General features: G+C 38.7%; 1 protein-coding gene across 4 annotated transcripts in view; it reads right to left on the bottom strand.

The window, feature by feature from the left end:
- Positions 1 to 23,865, bottom strand: part of LOC115219654 (trichohyalin-like) — a 259,067-nt gene that overhangs the window by 16,207 nt on the left and 218,995 nt on the right. For all 4 annotated transcript variants that reach the window (XM_036509563.1, XM_036509564.1, XM_036509565.1 and 1 more), the window contains 5 exons: positions 10,461 to 10,626; positions 8,877 to 9,065; positions 7,422 to 7,535; positions 3,706 to 3,759; positions 3,141 to 3,266 (listed from right to left, as the gene is read on the bottom strand). In XM_036509563.1, coding sequence (XP_036365456.1) covers positions 3,141 to 3,266; positions 3,706 to 3,759; positions 7,422 to 7,535; positions 8,877 to 9,065; positions 10,461 to 10,626 — 649 coding nt within the window. The remainder of the gene's footprint in view (positions 1 to 3,140; positions 3,267 to 3,705; positions 3,760 to 7,421; positions 7,536 to 8,876; positions 9,066 to 10,460; positions 10,627 to 23,865) is intronic.

Below are 23,865 nucleotides of genomic sequence, written 5' to 3'. Positions count from 1 at the left end.
TATATATATATATATACACATACATATATATACGTATATATATATACATACATTTACATACGTATATATATAATATATATATACATACATACATACATACATACATACATATACATACGTATATATATATATATATACATACATATACATACGTATATATATATATACATACATATACATACGTATATATATATATATATATACATACATACATATACATACGTATATATATATATATATATATACACACATACATATACATACGTATATATATATATATATATATATATATATATACATACATATACATATCAATACATACATATACATATATATACATACATATACATATATATACATACATATACATATATATATATATATATAAAGGGAAAGTTTACAAAAATAAACAAAAGACGAAGGCAGGTTGAGTACAAACAAACAAATGTATTAGTATAGCGCTCAGGAATGGAAATAGAACAAGTCTTTTACGTTTCGAGCCTACGCTCTTCAACAGAAAGATACACAGAAAAAAACAAGGAGAGAAACAAGGAGAGAAAATAAAGGAGAGAAAAAAATGCGTGTAGGAGCTAACGATCTATCATGGCGTCCTGATATATATATATATGTATATATATATATGAATGTATGTATATATGAGTGTATGTATATATATATATGTATTTATATATATATATGAGTGTATCAACAACAGGCTTCTTCCAGTTTTGATCTATCAAATCCAACTCAAATTCATATAGACTAAAACTTTTAAGTATCACCTGACAGATTATTTAAGAAAACTGGCTGAATAAACCATTAGTTGAAATTTAAAGTAGTAGTTAACATGAATTTTACAATAAATTCCACTCTATTTTCAGTATTGAGTCCTCCTACCAGTAAATGTTGCATTGTCAGTGTTAAACTTGCTTTAAAATAACGACCTCAATTTAATACACATGCACATGTGCGCATGTGTGCACACATGTACATACACACACAATACCTACACTACCTGGCATTGCTTGGATTTATTAACACCTAAAATAAATGCAAACCAAAAGGATTATTTTCAGCACACAAAACTGGGTGATGAAAGTCAATCTGGAGAAACAGTTAAAGTTACCAGCACACATTATCCAGGCCTTGCTGAGACTAGATATCTTCTTGATTTCCAAGGCAACAAAGCAGCTAGTCCTTCTGGAGTTAACTGTGCTCTTGGACAAGAAAATGGAGGAAGTTCAAGAGAGGAAGAAAACTAAATACCAAGACTTGGTAGAGGAGTGTCACAAGAGTAGATAGAGGTCAAAGATTTTGCTAGTAGAGGTTGGTGATTGACAGTTTGCTAATTGCTCCCAGGGTAAGACCTGTAGAACCCTAGGCATTATTTTGATATTTTGGACAAATTACCGTAAAATAATGCTGACTATTTTAAGTTCATCTGAGAAGTGTTAATTCACTCAGAATTGTTATATCCTGACAATTCGCAAAACAGATTTGCTGAACTTCATCAAAATATGGAAAAAGTAATCATAGAACCCAAAATAAGAAATTTCTTTTATTTGTTTGATTTTCTGAGAAAACTTTTTCTCACCTATTTTTTTCTTAAAACTTTTTTCTTAAAACTCAATTACTCTAAATGAAATATTTTTGTAGTTAGTGATTTTTATCTTTTTCCAGCATTTATTGCAGCTTACAGTATTTTTATTTTTTAACAATCAGAAACCTCTCACCACCACCACACTAATTTTCACTGTTTCTAACTCAGGAGAAAGCAACATTATAGCTGACCATGGGGAAAATAATGTTATTCAAATAATCTTACCTTTAGATTTAAAAACATCTATTACGATAGCTCAAATTAATGAAAGTTGTAGCGTACAGTTCTTAAAATTGGTATCTACTTTTGAATTTAGTAGATAAGATATTCAGAATGCAGTGAATACCAATACATTCAATGATGGACAATTTTCAATATTTACATACATCTCTCATACAAATTCCATTTGTCTTTCATACACATAGGCAAAATGGAATAAGCAGAACAAGAAGAGACACATGGGGTGGAGAGTCATTGAAGAGGTCACAGGATGTGTGATGAAAGAGCTTTGATGAAGAAAGTAAAATAAGAATATAGCTGAAGTGAAGACGAAATATATAGTGCATGTGTTTAATTGGCAAAACATGACCATCCCCAAGTTGAACAATATTTGTTTCAAAACACAATTTCACACCAAGAAACTTGCAAAAAAATACATAAACACTACAAAAAAGTTGTGAACATTGCCAAGCCCCCTTTATTGCCTCTGGATTAATCTATGAACTAAACAAATATTTTTGTTTTTTTACTTGAGCTCTTGGACACACAAAGTCAGTTACCCAATGCCCATGGCATATAAGTGACTGTGATCATAACGTTCCTTTTGAATGAAACACTAGTCTGTTCTAAGCATTTTGCCCAACATGCTAACCATTCTGCCAGCTCAACACCTTAACACTTTAGCATTCAGATTGCTCTCTGTCATATATAATGCTTCGCATGATACTTATTTTTTAAGTCTTGCATTTATTCTATCAGTCATCTTTGCTTAACTGCTAAGATACAGAGACGTAAACAAACCAAAAGCAGTAATAGTCAAATTACACACGCAATCAAAGACACACACACACACACACAAACACACACATATACACACACATTTTTATATCATCATCATTGTCATCATCATTTAGCATCCATTTTCTATGCTGGCATGGACTGGATGGTTTGACAGCTTCCCAGGCTCCATGTCAGTTTTGGCATGGTTTTTGTAGCTTGACGCCCTTCATAACGTCCACCACTTTACACAGTGTATTGGGTGCTTTTATGCAGTACCAGCATGGGTGCTTTTTACATACCCCCAGCACCCATGAGCCTGTAAAGATTGCTCAGCTGAAGAGAGATGCAGGGAATATGCTTGTATCCAGGGACAACCATGAGTTTACTTAGCATGATATGTCTTAAGATTTCAATTAAGAATGACATTGTAGGGTAGGTATGAGAGGCCTGATCTGGCTAGTTTGAGCATAAAATAAATAGAATATTTGGGCTGAATTCAACAAGTATAAACAAGTGTTAAAAAAAAAACATGTCCACTTACAGCAACATTGTTGGCAACCATAGTTTGTTTCTTCTGTGATGCTCTCTGGATGTCCATTTCTTGTTTCTCTTGTAACATCTTCTTCATCAGTTCCTCTTCCCGCGTCAGGTCCTGCAGTTTCTCCTCCTACATAAATATTATCACATGACACACAGAAGCAATACAGATGTAATAGAGATTCAATTTCATTTCTGCTTAGGAATATAAATCAAACCATTAATCATCATCATCATCATCATCATCATCAATTGTTGTTAATAGGATTATCATCATTATGGTATTGGTGGTGATGGTGATAACGAAATGGGTGTAGTGGTGATGGAGAAGGGGGAGAAACAGGAAATAGTGGGGAGAAGTGGGGAGGAAGGAGGAGAATGAGGGAGGAGGAAAATGGGGAAGAGGAAGTGAGAAAGAGAAGAAGAAGAAGAAGAAGAAGAAGAAGAAGAAGAAGAAGACAGTGACGATAACAAGAAACAATACCTGTCCCCGCTCCCTCCTATTGCTAATTAGATGCTGTTATTGACAAAAAGAAAGAAAAAAAATGAATAACTAATTTTTTGCTTACCTGATGTTTCTTTTTCTGTTTTCTCCTGTTACTCATTCGGACTCTCACCTCCTCCTGCAAACAGTATAAATGGCCAGGTCGGTCAAACCAAGACACCATAAAATTTCAGAGTGTCCTTGTAAAGATCAGGACATCAAATTGACCAATATGTCACAAAAAAAAAATGTCAGAGAGTTACAAAATAATCTAAAGTACCAACAAATAGTTAGAGTCACAAAATGGTCAGCCCTTTTACTATTGTTTTTCTGTTGGGACACACTGCTTGCTTTTTTTTTCTCTGCTTATGCATACCTTCCCTTCATTGGACACTTCTCTTATGCGTACCTTCCCTTCATTGGACACTGCTTGCGAAAACCTGTTGAGGCAAGTGAACTCGAAATCAAATTCAATGACTGGCATCTGTCCGTGCTAGTGGAGCACTAAGAACACCATCCGAGTGTGATCATTACCAGAGCAGCTAACTGGCGTTCGTGCCAGTGGTATGTAAAAAGCACCATTCGAGCATGATCATTACTAGCTTCGCCTTACTGGCACTTGTGCCGGTGTGCAGGTGACACGTAAAAAAAAAAACATGATTTTTCCATGGCCGTTGCCAGTACTGCCTGACTGGCCCTCATGCTGGTGGCACGTAAAAGCACCCACTACACTCTTGGAGTGGTTGACATTAGGAAGGGCATCCAGCTGTAGAAACTCTGCCAGATCAAGATTGGAGCCTGGTGCAGCCATCTGGTTCGCCAGTCCTCAGTCAAACCATCCAACCCATGCTAGCATGGAAAGCAGATGTTAAACGATGATGATGATGATGAATTTTGAAAATAATAAAGAATTTATTTAATTAACTTTGTCATTATTAAAATGACGTTCTGGCAGAATCATTAGCATGCTGGGTAAAATGATTAAGTGGTACTTCATCTGTCTTTACATTCTGAGTTCAAATTCCACTGAGGTTGACATTGCCTCCCATTTTCTCAGGGTCAATAAAATAAGTACCAGTTGGGTACTGGGGGTCAATGTAAATGACTTACCCACTCACCCAAACTTGCTAACCTTTTGTCAAAAGCTGAAACAGTTATCAAAATGGTGTTTGAAACATAAATTAACATGAATTTTGATGGAAGGATTTAATTTAACTCTCTTTAAAACAAGAATTTTTCTCATAAAACCAGGAGCAGTCTATCGTAGGTGATTGATATCAAAAGAATTAATGAAATGCATCAGGGAGCTACACAACACTCAAGGAGATGTCAAGATGTTACAAAATGATATAGTAGCATCAGCGGTTCAACCAACAGTCTCTCTATGTACCTGCAAAGGCATGTGTAAACACTCTCTTGCCACCATGAACTTTGAACCAGTGGAACATCCAGGATATGATAACAGAGGGAGAGAGAGAGAGAGAGAGTTGCACCAGCTCCATAATGAATACTTCCCATTAAAACTGCATAAATTGCTTGCTGCCTGCTGCTGCTTCATGCTCTTGCTAGATGGGGCTGGGGTCATCTTAGGTTAGTGGTCTCAGAGATGTCATCATGCGTAGAGCTGACCAGGTTCATCATCATTATCATCATTGTTCAACCGTGGTCGAGACAATGGAATTTACCATGCTACGCCAGACTTCATGGTCCATCATGGCATTACGGAGGCCCTGTTGCTGGATGCCTGTATCCCTGGAGATTACATCAGGGTAGGAGAGTGTGCGCCCTCTGGTATTGCGAGTAGATGGCTTCCAGAGGAGAAGAGTAGAAATTACTTCTTTTTCAGCTCTACAACAATGTCCAGCAAACTGGACTCTCCCACCTTTCACAAGAGATGACGCAGATGGTAGTTTCCCATATATTTGCATTTTGGTTGGATGGCGCTTCCACGAGAGATTTTGAACTCTCATAAGGAAGCGGGTGTAGGTTCCATCCAACCGCCTCTTAAGCTTCTTTGATAACGTCCAGGTTTCTGAGCCATATAGTAGAATTGGTTCGACTGTGGCTTTGAAGATTTCATGTTTGAAGTCTCTACTTAGATTTGATGACCAGATCTTATGCATGTCATTACAGGCTGACCAGGCCATACCCTTTCTAGTTAGAAAGTCTTTTCCAGATGATGATATGTATGACCCAAGATATTTATAATCAGAAACCATATTTAAGGGTGCATTGTTGAGAGTATGGATGATGCAATCACTGTTGGACAGGCACTTGTTTATGTATTCAGTTTTGGCCTCATTGAGGTAAAGACCTACACAATATGAGGCTTGTTCAAGAGATTGTAAAAGAGACTGGGCATTGGAGAGAGAATCACTGATAAGAGCAATGTCGTCAGCAAAGTCAGTGTCTGTCAAGTACTCAGCTGGGTGTCTGGAACTTCTTCTTGGTTTTATTTCAAAGCCCTTGCCAGAGATGGTATCAACTGACATACGTAGCACATAATCAACAACAATGATGAAATGAAATGGGGCGAGTGTGTCTCCCTGCAGTATTCTGGCTCTGATTGAGAAAGATGATGTTTCTCCGTCAGGGGTTAAGATGGTTGAAGACGTATCTGTGTAGAGGACCTTGATGGCAGAAATGATTTTGTCTAGTATCCCATAGAGCTTTAGGATTTCAAACATCTTGTACCTATCTACAGAATCGAACGCTTTAGAAAATGACCAGGTCCACTAGTGCTCTCCATCGCAGGCAGTCCATACCAGCCCCTCTGCATCCTCTAAAGTGACGTTGAGCCTCTGGAGATTTTCCCCAAACACGTCCAGCCATCTGGTTTTGGAGCCTGCTACAAGGCCTCTTCCAGCCCGCAGTTGTTGTGTCGAATGAGAGTAAAGCCCTTGTAGGATGATCTAATGGGAGGCTGTGGGCTGATGTGCGCATGCACACAGCTCTTTGTTGGAAACGTGATGGTTGCATTTGATTTTCTCAATGGTCCTCAGGGCTCTGCAATCAAAGCAATATAAAATGAAGTGCCTTGTTCTTGGTGATAATGTACCTCTTGGTCCAGGAATTAAACTAATAACCATATTATAATAAACCAAAGAATATAACCACTAGGCCACACCACATGCCCTCACACCAAATGAAATAAGGTGTCTCAAAAATTTTTAAGGTGTCACAAAATGAGCCAGGGTGCCACAAATGGTTAGAGTGTCATGAAATGGTTACAGCAGCAGTTCTTAACCTTCTTGACACCAACCCGTCTAAGAACACTACTGGTTCTATGATACAAAATTTTCATTTAAAAGTTATCAAAGTTAAAACATTCCATCGGCATTTCTTGTTAATTCATATTCTAAACATCAGCTTAACCTTTTAGCATTTAGAATATTCTGCCAAATGCAACACTTATGTATTCACATTGTTTTGAATTGATCATGCATTATTTCATGCCTTTGGGATTTCTATGGTGTGATTATTTATTTTTAGAATTACACTGTAGGATAGGTATGAGAGGCCAAATCTGGCTAGTTTGAAGATTAGGCAGGTAGAATATTTGAGCCAGATGTGGCTGGTTGAAATGCTAGAGGTTTAATAAAGACAAAGATATTTTACCAAATTTTCGTTATTTTCAAAATTAACAGGAACAAAGGCAGTGTATTGCCATAGAAATATGGTAGCAAAAGGGTTAAGCAGTGCACTACTGTAGAATGACATTCTATCATCAATTTTTAACAGGTTAAAAGCTGAACACAACATTAACAACAACAACCCCAATGACAAGTGTGTACTACTAACCTTCTTTATCAGTTCCTCCAGCAACTGGTCACTTCTGTGTGTCATAGAACCATCATCAGCCGGCGTTGTGGCATCTATATCTTCAAGTTTCTTGCTTTCTTCTTCCCAGATCTCCTTCAAAACAGATTGGCAGTGGGTAATTAGTTAAAAATTGCAAACAGAGAGATTGAATGCATTGTGACGTTAATGTTTTTCTTTTTAGTTTGTTATTTTAGTCTTGCAATAAGTACACTGCATCGTCTCATGTTATAAGACAACTAACAGGGTTGACAACATGAAAAGCATTTGGCCATACATCACTTCCTCAAAAAATCCCACTATAATTTTCAGTGTAAATTTTTTGGCTGTCCAAATAAGGGTTTTAACTCTCATTTCTAGCAGGTAGACACTTTAATGTGTCCTTGTAATTAATACATATATATATATATATATATATATATATATATATATATATATATCAGAAATAACTCAGTGTGGCCAGTGCCATGTATTTGAGCAACATAGATAAATACAAGTAAATCAAATACCATACAAACATAATTTTGTGGCTTATTCAAATTATCTCCACCTCTAGAGGAAGTATCATAATTACCAAATGGCAACTGAGACCAGTTCCCCTTGGGAAGGGGGAAATAATCACAAGAATCAAGAATTCTCCAAAGCTGACAAGCCATGAGATAAAAGGACAGGTTTATTGTCCAGAGATAGAAGAGGATAGCCAAAAGCACATGCTTCTGGCTCAGTAGCCATCACTAGAGCAACAATTGTTTGACCTTATCTCCAATAGTCAAGGAACTTAGACTAATACAAAAAAAATGTAGAATTCATTTATGGCCTGGGTAATTTGCATAATTTAAACAAAAATTGGCTAAGTAGAGAGAGTGAGGGGGAAGAAAGAGAGAGAGAGAAAGAGACATATAAACTGCAGTATAGATTGTTATTTTTGACAAATGTGCAACATAAACCGTCAAAAATAACAATCTATACTGCAGTTTATATGTCAAAGGGAGCAGTAGGGGCAAGGGGATAAGGAGGCCAAGGGGTGAAATGGCAAGGGGGTAAAAGGGACCAAGGGCAACATTTTTGAGCTGCATGCATTTTTTGTGAGTGCTCAGGGGATTAGGTGGGGTGGGTGGAAAACTCAAGGGCAGCTCCAGCTACACCTGTGCAACAATTCTTCCATTTTAACCCTTTTGTTACTGTATTTCTGTTGAGATGCTCTGTGTTTCTTTCAATTACTTTAAATATAACAAAGAATTGAGTAAAATAACTTAGTTATCATTCAGCTAGTGTTAGGAACACAAATTATGACTAAGGTTTGGTGGAAGATTTTAATTCAAAACTTATGAAAACAAGATATTTGTACTCAGAGCCAGAGCTGGTTTCAGCCGGGTTGGTAACAAAAGAGTGCTGTATGCAGCCATTGTTTAGGAAAGGTTAACTAAGCAGACTTACATTCAGGTTTTTCTCAGATTTTAAATTAGCAACTCTTATCATCTTTCTTCTGATATTCTCCAAAGTGCTTTTCACCATTTCTTCTTGTCTTTTTTCTCTCTCCCACTGATGATGCAGCATCTGTCGTCTCTGGCAGCAAGCTCTTTCATTTTCTCTTCTGCTCTTCATCACATCCAGAATTTTCTGGTCCTGTACAGAAATACAAACACACAGAGAGCAGCAGTAGTGACAAGATATTTATTTTTGGTTATTTCGCTGTGTATAGTAGTTATATAAATTTGGTTATCTAGTGAATAGTGTGTGTGTGTGTGTGTGTGTGTGTGTGTGTGTGGATGTGTGGGAAGAAGTTTGCTTCCCAACTACATGTTTCTGAGTTCAGTCCCATGCTGTGGCACATTGGGCAAGTGTCTTCTACTATATCCTCAGAGCAACCAAAGCCTTTTGAGCAAATTTGGTAGATGGAAACTGAAAGAAGCTTGTTGTATGTGTGTGTGTGTGTGTGTGTGTGTGTGTGTGTGTTTGTGTCCCCTACTGCCACTTGACAACCAGTGTTCATGTGTTTATGTCCCTGTAACTTAGCAATTCAGCAAAAGAGACCGATAGAATAAGTGGCAGGCTTTAAAAAAATATAAGTACTGGGGTCAACCAGCTTGACTAAAAATTTAAGGCAGTGCCCTAGCATGGTCTCAGTTTAATGACTGAAAAAAGAAAAAGATTATATATATATATATATATTGGGTAGGCTGAAAAAGTCCATTCAGTTTTTGAAGTGGAAATAAGTTTTAAGCACAAAACAATTCATTCAATCAATGATATTATTACTGTTTCATCTCACCTATGCCAGCATTGAAAGGAAAAAATATGGTGATGATGATGGTGGTGGTGGTGGTGGCAGTGCTGACAGTAGATGATGATGATGGTGATTATGACAATGATATTTGTGGTGGTGGTGGTGGTGGTGGAGATGATGACAATTATTATACAGTTATTAAAAAGTCCCTTATTCCCATTTGTAGGAAATGGTTGTGTGGTAAGTAGCTTGCTTACCAGCCACATGGGACCGGGTTCAGTCCCACTGCATGGCACCTTGGGCAAGTGTCTTCTACTATAGCCTTGGGCTGACCAAAGCCTTGTGAGTGGATTTGGTAGACGGAAACTGAAGGAAGCCCATTGTATATATATATATATATATATATATATATGTGTGTGTGTGTGTGTGTGTGTGTATGTTTGTGTGTCTATGTTTGTCCCCCCAACATTGCTTGACAACCGATGCTGGTGTATTTATGTCCCCATAGCTTAGCAGTTCAGCAAGAGTAACGGATAGAATAAGTACTGGGCTTACAAAGAATACGTTCTGGGGTCAATTTGCTCGACTAAAGGTGGTGCTCCAGCATGGCCGCATTCAAATGATTGAAACAAATAAAATAAAATTCGCAGCAAAGAATTAATTTTCAAATACCTGACTTCACAGATCCATCCCTACATACAACAGCATCTTACAACCCTCCCACAAAAGAAAAAAAGAAGAAAAACACTCAATGAAACTATGAATTATAATTCCATTTCCTTGAATTATCTCACCTTTGGAGTCAATTTCAGATGACCTCTTGACCTTGATGCTAATTTCTCCTTCCTACTGTTGCAACTGTCCAGTGATGCACTTTTCTTCTCAAGACTGCTCAGTAACGGTTCCCTCTTGGGAGATGATCGTGCACTGTATGGTGGTGAAGACTCAGCAGCACTTTTCCTACATTAAAAAAAAAAGGGAAGTAAAACACAAGATCAGTTTGTTGTCTTTTTATATTTCTTAGACTGACCAGGGAGGGACAGAACTTGTAAATTTTACAGAACAACTTACCACCATCTTCTCACCTGAAGATCCAACCTTTTTGTAGTGTAATGGTTCGTGTGCCTCAATTTAGGGGAGGGGGATAGTTGATTACATTAACCCCAAAGCTCAACTAGTACTTATTTCATCGACCCTGAAAGGATGAAAGGCAAAGTAGACCTCGGGAGAATTTGGACTCAGAACATAATGACAGACAAAATGTTAAGCATTTTGCCTGGGATGCTAACAATTCTAACAGCTCGCCACCTTAGAGGCCAGAGTAATACAGACCATCACACACACACATATACATATCATCGTTATCATTATCATCATCATCATTTAACATCCATTTTTCCACGTCTGCATGGGTCAGACAAAATTTATTGAGGCTAATTTCTATGGTTGGATACCCTTTCTGCTTTTGAGCAAGGTAATATTTCCACACAGCCAGAGATGTTTTCCAAAGAGGACAGGAAACAAATAACAGTGCTTTTATGGCAATGATGCACGTTTACAACCATCACACAATATCAAGACAAGGATACACACATACACACATACAGGGGTTGGACAAGATAATGGAAAAACCTTAAAATTTCAAACAAATTTATTTTAATATGGAGTAGGACCGCCTTTGGCAGTAATTACTGCTTGAATTCTATGAGGCATGGACTTGTACAAAGTTTGAATTGTTTCCAAAGGAATTTTTGTCCATTCTTCAGCTAAAACAGTTTCCAGTTCTTGTAGTGATGATGGTGGAGGATATCAACTCCTTACTTGTTTTTCTAAAATACACCATGAATGTTCAATAATATTGAGATCTGGGGACTGTGGTGGCCAGATAAGATGTTCAACTTCACTAGAATGTTCCTCATGCCATTCAGTAACAGCTTTAGCTGTATGAATTGGTGCATTATCATCCTGAAAGATTGCATTTCCCTCCAGAAACAGTTCAACAACCATAAGAGGAATTTAATCAGATAAAATGCTTAAATAGTCTTGACTTTTAATTCTGCCATGAGGGAAACCATTGGGCCAGCGGATTTTCAAGATATAGCCTACCCCCGATTATCACAGATCCTCCTCTGTGTTTAACAGTTGGAAGAAGGCAGTCTGGATCGAATGCTTCTTTTGGCTGTCTCCACACATTACTTGGCCAGTGGTAGGAAATAGGGTAAAGGATGACTCATCTGAGAAAATAACATTCTTCCACTGCTCTAGGGACCAATCCTGTAGGTTTTCACTCCACTCTAAATGCTTTGCAACATCTGTTTTTGAAAGTAGTGGTTTTCTGATTGCAGCCCCCCAATGAAATCCAGCTTTGTGCAGCTCTCAGCGAACAGTTTTGTAGAAACTGGGTTCCCGAGGTGGTCATTAAGCTCTGCAATAATTTTGGGAGCTGTACTTTTCTGATCCTTTCTAATAATTTGCGTAAGAGTCCGACAGTCCCTATCTGAAAGTTTTGGTTTTCTTCTGGAGTTTTGTTTCGACAAGGAGGTTTTTCCCTCTAACTCAAATGGCTGTCATTATTTTCAAGACAGCACTTCTTGATACACCAAACATTTCAGCTGTTTTCATTATGCTAGCACCTGCCATATGAACAACAACAATTTGACCTCTTTGAAAGTCCGATAGATCTGTCATTTTAATGAATTTTAATTACCTTTTTCTGATGATATCTGAAAACAGCAATTTTAGCAAAACATATTAAGCAACAGTAATAATAAATCAAAAAACAAAAATAAACAAGCTTTTGATGGATTTATAGATATTTCAAAATTATGATGCTATGATGCTAGGTGTTTCCATTATTTTGTCCAATCCCTGTACATACGTGTATGTATGTTTGTGTGTATGCATGTGTGTGTATATATATAATGAGCTTCTACTAAGATAGCAGAATGTGGTTTAAGGGAGATTTAACTGTCATTTTTAGCAAGTCTAGGACACAATCTAATGAGTCCTAAGATTGTAAAGTTTGGATTTGTAAGACTGTTATTTCAACCATGTAGAGGTTGACTCATAGCCTCGTTTTCTTGAAAAGTATAGTGATTGTGTCTTTATGATATAGAGGGAAATAGGGTTGTGAACACCCTACTAAACATCTACACAATGTTGAAGGTGACAAGGTCATCATGACTCTAGTTGAAAAGGTCATCTTGACTCCTATGATCACCTACATGTTTATATTGAAAGTAACAAGGTCATTTTGAATCCCTGAACAACTATACATTGATGTTGAAGGTGACATGGTCATTGTGACTCCAGGCAACAAGGTTATCATGACTCCAAGTGACAAATCATCTTGACTCCCATGAAAATCTACATGTTCATATCAAAGGTAACAAGGTCATTTTGAATCCCTGAATATTTACATGTTGATGTTGAAGGTGACAAGGTCATTGTGAATGCAGGTAACAAGGTTGATTCCCATGATGCTGAAGATGACACGGTCATCGTGACTCTAAGTGACACGGTCACCATGGCTTCGGTGACACAGTTATTATGACTTCTATAAACATCTACTGAACATTTATACGTTGGGATTGAAGGTAACAAGTTTAATCATGACTCCAGGTGACACGATCATCTTGATTCCCCGAACATCTACATGTTGATATTGAAGGTGACAAGGTCATTGTGACTCCAGATGACAAGGTCACCATGACTCTAGGTGACACAGACATTATGACTCCTATAAATGTTTACATGTTCATACAGAAGGTAACAAGGTCATCTACATGTTCATACTGAAGAGGACAAGGTCATCAGAACTCCACTGAACATTTATATGTTGAGATTGAAGGTGGCATGGTTATCATGGCTCCAGGTAACAAAGTTATCATAACTCCAGGTGACAAGGTCATCCTGACTCCCATGAACATCTACATGCTCATATTGAAGGTAACAAGATCATCTTGGCTCCCTGAACATTTACATGCTGAATCTGAAAGTGACATGGTCATTATGACTCCAGGTGACAAGGTCACCATGACTCCAGGTGACAAGGTCACCATGACTCCAGGTGACACAGTCATCATGACTCCTATAAACATCTACATGTTCATACAGAAGGCAACAAGGTTATCTTGACTCTCCTGAACATCTACATGTTCATACTGAAGCTGACAAGACAAGGTCATTAAAATTCCACTGAGCATTTGTATGGTGACAAGGTTATGACTCAAGGTAACAAGGTCATCTTGACTCCCCTAAACAACTACATGTTCTTATTGAAGGTGAAAATGGTCATAATGACACCATAGTACAGACACAAATATTGAAGATGACAAGATCACCACAAGTCTTCCAAGTATACACGTTACACATTGAAGGTGAAGATGATGAGGTCATTATAACCTTCAGTGAATATCTGCGTGTACCATACTCTCACTAATGATTTTAGATGCTTGTGTAGTTGTGAGCAGATACAGACATCTTGATCTTTCTGGCCAAGTTCCAATAGAGCATCCCTGATTGTAACCGTTAGATGACGTTAAGGTTACAATCGGCAATGGCTTGTTACTTTATTTATTGATGCCACTCCCACCCCAGAAGGACAAAAGGCAAAGTTGACTTTAGTAAGATTTGAACTCAAAGTGCCCAGTGCGGGAAGAAATACTGCAATGATCCGGCATGGCCACAGCCTTAGGGCTGAAACGTATAAAAGAATAGAAGAAAAATGATTCTACCAATTGACAAACGTACAAACACACACACACACACTTTCACTCACAGATCTTTGAGTACTTTAGTCTAAGTGACAGGACATAGCTTCTTTTTAAACTGTCACCAAGTGGAATATGCATGTGTGTGTGTGTGTATGTGTAAAGGTGCATGGCCTAGTAGTCAGGGTGTTACCCTCATGATCATAAGATCATGGTTTCAATTCCTAGACCCAGTGGTGTGTTGTGTTCTTGAGCAAAACACTTCATCCCGCGTTGCTCTGCAATCATTTCAACATCCGACGTGTGGCACGCTTGTGCACCTGTTCAGACAATGTCGATTTGACGTAGGGGGTGAGCTTAATGTGCAGCATGAGCATTTGATCACTATAAACAAATCAATTGTGAAGGTCGTTCAGCAGAAGCGCGACGAGCTGGCAGAAACAGTAGCACACCGGGCAAAATGCTTAGCGGTATTTCGTCTGCCGTTACATTCTGAGTTCAAATTCTGCCATGGTCGACTTTGCCTTTCACCCTTTCAAGGTTGATTAAATAAGTACCAGTTACGCACTGGGGTTGATACGATCGACTTTATCCGTTTGTTTGTCCTCGTTTGTCCCCTCTATGTTTAGCCCCTTGTGGGCAATACAGAAATAAGAAAGCTGAACACTCATATGTTGACTTCAATGGAAATGTCCATCCTATATGTATATGCATATATATATATATATATGTATGTATGTATGTATGTATGTATGTATATGTATGTATGTATGTATATATATCAGGTCTGTTGCTAGAATAGATTGACTAATTAGTTCATAGACATGCAGATATACATCTCTCTCTCTCTCTCTCTCTCTCTCTCTCTCTCTCTCTCTCTCTCTCTCTTACAGACAAGCATACAGAAACACAAGCACTTGCACATACAAACAAACACACACATAGAAAAGTACTCACAAACATGTAAAAGCAAACTAGACTGTGCTGTTAACAAAGAAATAGAGATGATAATATAAAAATAACACATTCGTAAAATCCATTGTAAAGAAAGAATAAAAGTATCCAGTGGAGGGAGATTATAACAATTGGTGGATTATAAGCCATGTGAGGAGATTGAAACCAATGGGGAGAGATTACATGTTGTGTGGGAAGAATTATATTAAGTGGGGGATTATATCCAACGGAGAGATTATCATAAAGTGTAGATAAACAAATTTAAAACATTCTCATTAAATCTACTCTTATTTAATTATCAACTTGATTCTTTCCTAGTTCAAGGTTAAGATTAAGTTAAGTTGTTTAGGCCCAGATCAAATCTGATCATGCAGACCTTGCAACCAAAGGTATGCCAGCTGTGTTCATTCCATCATTTGTTTGTTTTTAGTTTTTTCTTTGTATTTTAATTCTTTTTTTTTTTTACATTTCTTATTTTTTCAGACATAGGTTTCTGTCCTCTTTCTTCTTAATTCTCTCTCTCTCTCTCTCTCTCTCTCTCTCTCTCTCTCTCTCTCTCTCTCTCTCTCTCTCTCTCTCTCTGTCTCTGGCCAGGTATCCATGTACCTCCTCTACAGCAAGACACCTGTTTCTATCTCTGTCTCTGCCTTTCTGTCACACTCTAAACTTTCTTCATCCAACACAAGATCACCCCGTCCAATGTCCCTCTTTCCCTCTCAAAGATTCTTTGTCTTGCAAGTTACTTGGTGACCCTGCCAATGCTGGTGCCACATAAAAAAGTATCCAGTCCACACTGTGGTTGATCTTTGGAAGGGCATCCAGCTGTAAAAACCATGCCAAAACTGGCCTCGCTTGTGCTGGTGCTACATAAAAACTATTCAGTTCACTCTTGACTGAATGGACATATACAAACAGACATTCTAGCCATGACCATTTAAAATTTTTCAAGCATTGTGTACCTTAGACTACATTTTCCAATGTACCAGGGTTTGGGATGGTTATTTTCTTAAGATGATAGGTTGTGATATGAGGGAAATATGGTTGCTATTTCTAGCAGGTCAAAGGACCATATGATTTAGAGTAGATTCAGTTGCTATTTCTAATAGGCAAAGTAACTCATACAGAGACCTCATTGTCGACTGGGATAATATGAGGTTGTTACTGTTGTTGTTATTGTTTAGCCCCAGGTCAACCCTCATAGAACACAGACCTATGATCAAATGTCAGCCATGACTACCACACTGTTTTTGTAGCATTCTATCTGGGATGACATTATTTAACCCTTTCATTACCAACCCACCTGAAACAAGCTTTGGCTCTGTAATACAAATGTAGTACAAATTGTTTTCATAAGTTTTGAATTAAAATCTTCCACCAAATCTTCATCACAATTTGTTCCTAACACTAGCTTAATGATAACTGAGTTATTTTACTAAATTCTTTGTTATGCCAATGAGGTGTAATTCTTTGTTATGGCCAATGAGGTGTAACCAAGGCATGGTTATTGCTAGTAGAAAACTATATTTAAATAACTGAAAAAAACACTGAGCATCTCAAAATAAATACAGTAACAAAAGGGCTAATGTGTCCTTTATTTAAGATGATAGAGTGTGAGTTTACTGTTATTTCTAGAAGGTTAAACAATCATACAAAGGTCTCTTTGCTGAGAGTGGTGGTGGTGGGGGAGTAGGAGTGGAGGCTGTGGTGGTGTTGGAAGTAATGAAGATAGTAACACTTAAAGACAGTCAGTTGTTGAATTAAAGGTTTTCCTAGCCTCACGGTACACATAATATTGACATATAACTATTTTGGTAGAGTCTCAAGGTTAAACAAATGTGAGTGTATATGTGTGTGCATGTCTGAAGAATGTCTGTGTGTGTACGAATATATTGGTCTCAAATTTTGGCACGTGGGATTAAGTCAATTACATCAACCCCAGTACTCACTGGTACTTATTTTATCAACCCTGAAAGGATGAAAGTCAAATTTGACCCCAGTGACATTTAAACTCAGATCATAAAGTTGGAAGAAATGGCATTAAGCACTATTTCCAATGCAGTAACAATTCTGTCAACTTGCCACCCTGTGTGTATATATTATATATTGTATGTATATGGAGGTAAACATGTGTGTGTGTGAGAGAGAGAGAGAGAGAGAGAGAGAGAGAGAGAGAGAGAGAGAGAGAGGTTGCTGCCACTATGAAAGGTTGCTGAATAAAGAAAATGAATGGGAGAAAGAGAGTCTGTCGAATGTCGACCCAACAGAGGGACCAGCTATCTGAGTTGACAGTACCTTGGTAGATAAAGCAATGAAGAGTATGAAGACAGGGAAAGCCCCCAGCCCATCAGGAATCACTGCAAAGATGCTCAAAATATCTGGTAGTGTTGGCTATAGCCTAATCACCCATATAGTTAACCAGGTGATACACAAAGGAGTCACACCCAATGACTGGTGTAGCAGCACCATAGTCAACTACTACAAAGGTAAAGGTGATGCTCTAGATACAAATAATTACAGAGGTATCAAGTTGTTGGATCAGATAAGGTCATGGAGAGGGTCATAGCCCAACTAATTAGGGAGAAAGTCAGTTTAGATGAGATGCAGTCTGGGTTCGTGCAAAGAAAAAGCACCACTGATGCTATATTTCTGGTAAGACAGCTGCAGGAGAAAAACCTAGCCAAAGATAAACTTCTGTACCTGGCTTTTGTTGACATTGAGAAAGCCTTTGACAGGGTCCCCCGATCCCTTATCTGGTGGTCAATGAGGAAACTAGGGATAGATGAATGGTTAGTGAGAGCTGCGCAAGCCATGTACAGGGATGCTGTCAGTATGGTGAGCATTGGAAATGAGTACAGTGAAGAATTCAGGTCGACGTAGGGGACCACCAAGGTTCAGTCCTTAGCCCCCTCCTATTTATCATAGTCCTCCAGATAATAACAGAGGAATTCAAGACAGGATGCCCCTGGGAGCTCCTCTATGCTGACAAACTTGCTCTAATTGCTGAGTCACTATCAGAACTAGAGGAGAAGTTTCACGTATGGAAACAAGGATTAGAATCGAAGGGCCTTAGAGTCAACCTAGCTAAAACCAAAGTCCTAATAAGTAGGCAGGCAAACCACGAATCCCTTCAGGTCAATCTGTAGAAAAGGCGTAGGTAGAAATTCTATAAGATGTACCCAGTGTAAGCTATGGACACATAAGAGGTGCAGCAATATCAAAGGAAGGCTAACTGGGAAGATAGTTTTTGTATGTGGCATATGTTCAGGAGCAATAATCACTGAAGATGTGCAGAGAACAACTTCCGCCACATTCCAGGGAGAAAAACTAGAAGTAGTTGATAGCTTCCGTTACCTAGGTGACCTAGTCAGTAGTGGGGGAGGGTGCACTGAAAGTGTAGCTGCTAGAATAAGAATAGCCTGGGAAAAGTTCATAGAACTCTTACCTCTTCTGGTGACAAAGGGCCTCTCGCTCAGAGCAAATGATAGACTGCATGACGCATGTGTATGAACAACCATGCTACATGGCAGTGAAACATGGGCCGTGACTGCTGAGGACATGTGTAAGCTCACAAGGAATGAAGCCAGTATTAACCGATGGATGTGTAATGTCAGTGTGCATACTCGACAGAGTGGAAGTACCTTGAGAGAAAAGTTGGACCTAAGGAGCATCAGATGTAGTGTGCAAGAGAGACGACTGCACTAGTATGGTCATGTGGTGAGAATGGATGAGGATAGCTGTGTGAAAAAGTGCCACACTCTAGTGGTTGAGGGAACCTGTGGAAGAGGTAGACCCAAAAAGACCTGGGATGAAGTGGTGAAGCATGACCTTCAAACATTAGGCCTCACCGAGGCAATGACAAGTGACCAAGACTTTTGGAAATACACTGTGCTTGAGAAGACCCGGCAAGCCAAATGAGACCATAACTTCGTGGCCTATGCCAGGGGTGTAACCAGCCCACTTATGCATACCTTTCCTTCATTGGACACTAAACTCTGCTTGCAAAGACCTGTTGAGGCAAGTGAAATCGAAATCGAAATCAAATTCGATGACTGGCATCCATGCTAGTGAAGTGCTAAGAGCACCATCCGAGCATGATCGTTGCCAGAGCAGCTAACTGGCTTCCATGCCGGTGGCACATAAAAAGCACCATTCGAGTGTGATCGTTACTAGTATCGCCTTATTGGCATATGAAAAAACATTCGAGCAAGGTCGTTGCCAGTGCTGCTGGACTGGCTCCTGTGCAGGTGGCATGTAAAAAACATTATTTGAGTGTGGCCATTGCCAGTACTGCCTGACTGGCTCATGTGCCAGTGGCACATAAAAGCGCCCACTACACTCTCAGAGTGGTTGGCATTAGAAAAGGCATCCAGCTGTAGAAACTCTGCCAGATCAGATTGGAACCTGGTGCAGCCATCCGGCTCACCAGTCCTCAGTCAAACCGTCCAACCAATGCCAGCATGGAAAGCGGACATTAAACGATGATAATGATGATATATATACACCCCCTGCACCTTCTTACCACATAGCTACATGTGCAACTGTATATATATATATATATAAATATATACATATATATATATATATATGTATATATTTATATATATATAATTTTAAATTAATAATAGAAGGGTAAAATTTATTAATTAATTCATTAATCAATTAATTAACAATTTTTTTACCAAGTAGATCAGTATGTTAAAATAATCTTGGTGAAGCAGTTAGCTGAACCCTAATTATAATTATGTGTATATATGTATGTGGTATATATATATATATATATATACCAGGTGGTGCTATTAAGTTAGACATGGCCTGGGCCAATAATGGCCGAAACCTATCAAAGTATCAAAGTATAATATATATATATATATATATATATATATATATATATATATATGTTCTTTCTATGTTATTAGTTTCAGTCATTAGACTGCAGCCATACTGAGGCTTGAAGATTTTTAATTGAATGAATCAACCCAGTACTTTTTTTTAAGCCTGGTACTTATTCTATCAGTCTCTTTTGCAGAACTGCTAATGTTACAGGGACATAAACACACCAGTAACAGTTGTCAAGCAGTGGTGGAGGACAGAGACAAACACACACACACACACACACACACACATATACAAGACAGGCTTCTTTCAGTTTCTGCCTACCAAATCCACTCACAAGGCTTTGGTTGGCCCAAGGCTATAGTACTTGCTCAGGGTGCCATGCAGTTGGACTGACCCCAAAACCATGTGGTTGGGAAGCAAACTTCTTACCACACAGCCATTCCTGCACCTATATATATATATATCACATGATCACATGACCGACCAGACCATCAGATGTTGCTACACATCACTGGTTACAATGCGTTCGCATTGTTTTAGCCTTCAGATGACGCCACCCCTCTGGCTAAGCGAGCAGGCCAACAGAAGAAAGAGTGAAAGAAAGAGTACAGCAGGGATCACCACCCCCACGCCAGAGCCTTGTGGAGCTTTTAGGTGTTTTCGCTCAACAAACACACACAACGCCCGGTCTGGGAATCGAAACTGCGATCCTACAACCGCGAGTCCGCTGCCCTAACCACTGGGCCATTGCGCCTCCACATATATATATATACACACACACACACATTATGTGTGTACATAAAGTAGCTGTTCTGTGCAGCCTACACATCCCATTCTACACTCCTGATACAGTACTACACACATGACATAAACACAACACAAGATTGATCTAATGCATGATATAATAATCCATTCTTCTATAGGAACACAGCCTAACATTTGGTGGGAAGGAGCTAGTCAATTACATTGACCCCAGTGCTCATCGGGAGGCACATGGCCTAGTGGTTAGAGCAGCAGATTCACGGTCGAGGGATTGCGGGTTCGAATCTCAGACCAGGCAATGTGTTTGTTTATGAGTGAAACACCTAAGCTCCATGTGGCACCTCCAGAAGGTAATGGTGAACTTCTGCTGACTCTTTCGCCATAACTTTCTCTCACTCTTTCCTCCTGCATCTTGCAGCTCACCTGTGACAGACTGGCGGCCCATCCATGTGGGAAACCTATACACCAAGGAAACTGGGAAATTGGCCTTATGCTCCAAAAAGGGCAAAAAGGATTAAGAAGAAGTGCTCATCTGGTACTTATTTCATCAACCCCAAAAGAATGAAAGACTAAGTCAACCTCACCAGAATTTGAACTCAGGATGCAAAGATGGATGAAATACCACTAAGCATCTTACCCAGCATGCTAATGATTTTGTCAGCTTGGACCTTATATGCATGATATAATAATAGTTTCAAATTTTCGCACAAGGCGTAGGAGTGGCTGTGTGGTAAGTAGCTTGCTTACAAACCACATGGTTCCAGGTTCAGTCCCACTGCGTAGCACCTTGGGCAAGTGTCTTCTACTATAGCCTTGGGCTGACCAAAGCCTTGTGCGTTGATTTGGTAGACGGAAACTGAAAGAAGCCCGTCGTATATATGTATATATATATGTGTGTGTTTTTCCCCCCAACATCGCTTGACAACCGATGCTGGTGTGTTAACGTCCCCGTAACTTAGCAGTTTGGCAAAAGAGACCGACAGAATAAGTACTAGGCTTACAAAGAATAAGTCCTGGGGTCAATTTGCTCAACTAAAGGTGGTGCTCTAGCATGGCCACAGTCACATAACTGAAACAAGTAAAAGAGTAAGGCCAGCAATTTCAGGAGAGGGGACAGTTGATTACATTAACCCCAATGTTGAACTGGTACTTATTTTATTGACCCTTAAAAGGATGAAAGACAAAGTTGACCTTGACAGAATTTGAACTCAGAAAGTGATGATGGATAAAATACCACTAAGCATTTTATCCTGCCAGCTCTCAACCTTATACACATGATATAATAACGACAATACATTATTTATCATTATCATCATTATCATTTTGGCGTTAGGAAGGGCATCCAGCCATAGAAACATTGCCAGATCAAACTGGGCCTGGTGCAGCCTTCTGGCTTCCCAGACCCCAGTTGAACCGTCCAACCCATGCTAGCATGGAAAGTGGACGCTAAACGATGATGATCATCATCATCATTTAATATCCATGTTCCATGTGGGCATGTGTGGGACAGTTTGACAAGACCTGATGGGCTCAAGGACAGCTTTGTAATCCAATATCTGTTTTAGCATGGTTTCTATATTTTGGATGTGCTTCCTATTACCAGTCACTTTACAGAGTGAACTGGGTGCTTTCTTCTTTTTTTTTTTATGCCAACAACACCAGTGAGGCCACTGCACAGCTGGTAAGACTGTGCACCCTGAGGTAGGGGGAACATCTTTACGCTAGGAGAATAAGGCAAAGAGAGGGGTAAAGTATGAGAGAAAAAGGGTCAGAGCAGAACAGGTTTCGTGCAGTACAGGAGATATGTGACAACTCATATTTTAGGAGAGAGGGTGGGTGTGATCAAGTGGAGCCAAAAAGCAATAAAAAAAAACAAATATATGACAAACACTACATGTATAAAAGAACTGAGACCATGTTGTTACACTACACAACAACACTAATGAGACTAGATAACAGCACACTACATTAGCACATGACTTAACACTACATCACATAACACTGTGCTACATGGTTGAATACTATGCGTCATAATACATGTCATAATACTACACATGTCATAAGACTACACTACATGACATAACACTATAGTACACAATAGTACTACATCTGACAAAACACTATGCTAATACACAGCACCACATGAATTTTACTAGACATTACATGGTGTAACACAACACGATATTCCACTACACTACATGGACCAGCAAGAAGCCACTATACGGTTTCTCAATCTGCTGGAAAGAATAGTTAAATCTCCCTTAAATTACACCTTGCTAGTTGAAAAAAAAAGGAAAAGATACATTGGATAAAGTAGTCCAAGATGTACAATGTCTGAAGTAAAATATGAAATGGCCATGGTGAGAATGTCTCTGACAATAGTTCTACTCTATCAGGGCTAAATAATAATAGTAATACCAACAACAACTCAGGACAACATCATACCAACTTAACTACAATACACTGGAAGCCTCTACATGGTCGCTTGAACTGCTAGAAATAGCAGCCAAATCTCCTTCAAATCACTTCCAACAATCTAAAATAAAGAAAGGACACATAAAATAATGTAATTCTAAATATTCCTTTAAAAAGACAAGGTGATCATGGCTGGAAGGCCTTTAAGCCTTGGTCATCTCAATCAAGGTTGACCTGGGCTGAATAACAACAATACAGACAATTTATATTACATCACACCCAACTATGCTATATATCGTATTTGGTAACATAAAATATGCATGGGTATTATTAGATGCACCCCAATTTCAACAGTGTATATTCAGGAAACAAAAGTTTTCAGTGCATTACAGGATGTAATATAGGCCCAACTGTGCATATAGGACTTGGAATAAGTTTTTGAGACATCTTTTAGGGGAAAAAGTGTGTTTTATATGCCATCAAATATAATGTTATGCAAACAAATGAGGGGAGCTTCCAA

Source organism: Octopus sinensis, linkage group LG15 (assembly GCF_006345805.1).
Source record: "Octopus sinensis linkage group LG15, ASM634580v1, whole genome shotgun sequence".
Classification (NCBI taxonomy): domain Eukaryota; kingdom Metazoa; phylum Mollusca; class Cephalopoda; order Octopoda; family Octopodidae; genus Octopus; species Octopus sinensis.
The sequence above is the reverse complement of the archived record's forward strand: the minus strand, read 5'-3'. Positions and strand labels throughout refer to the sequence as shown.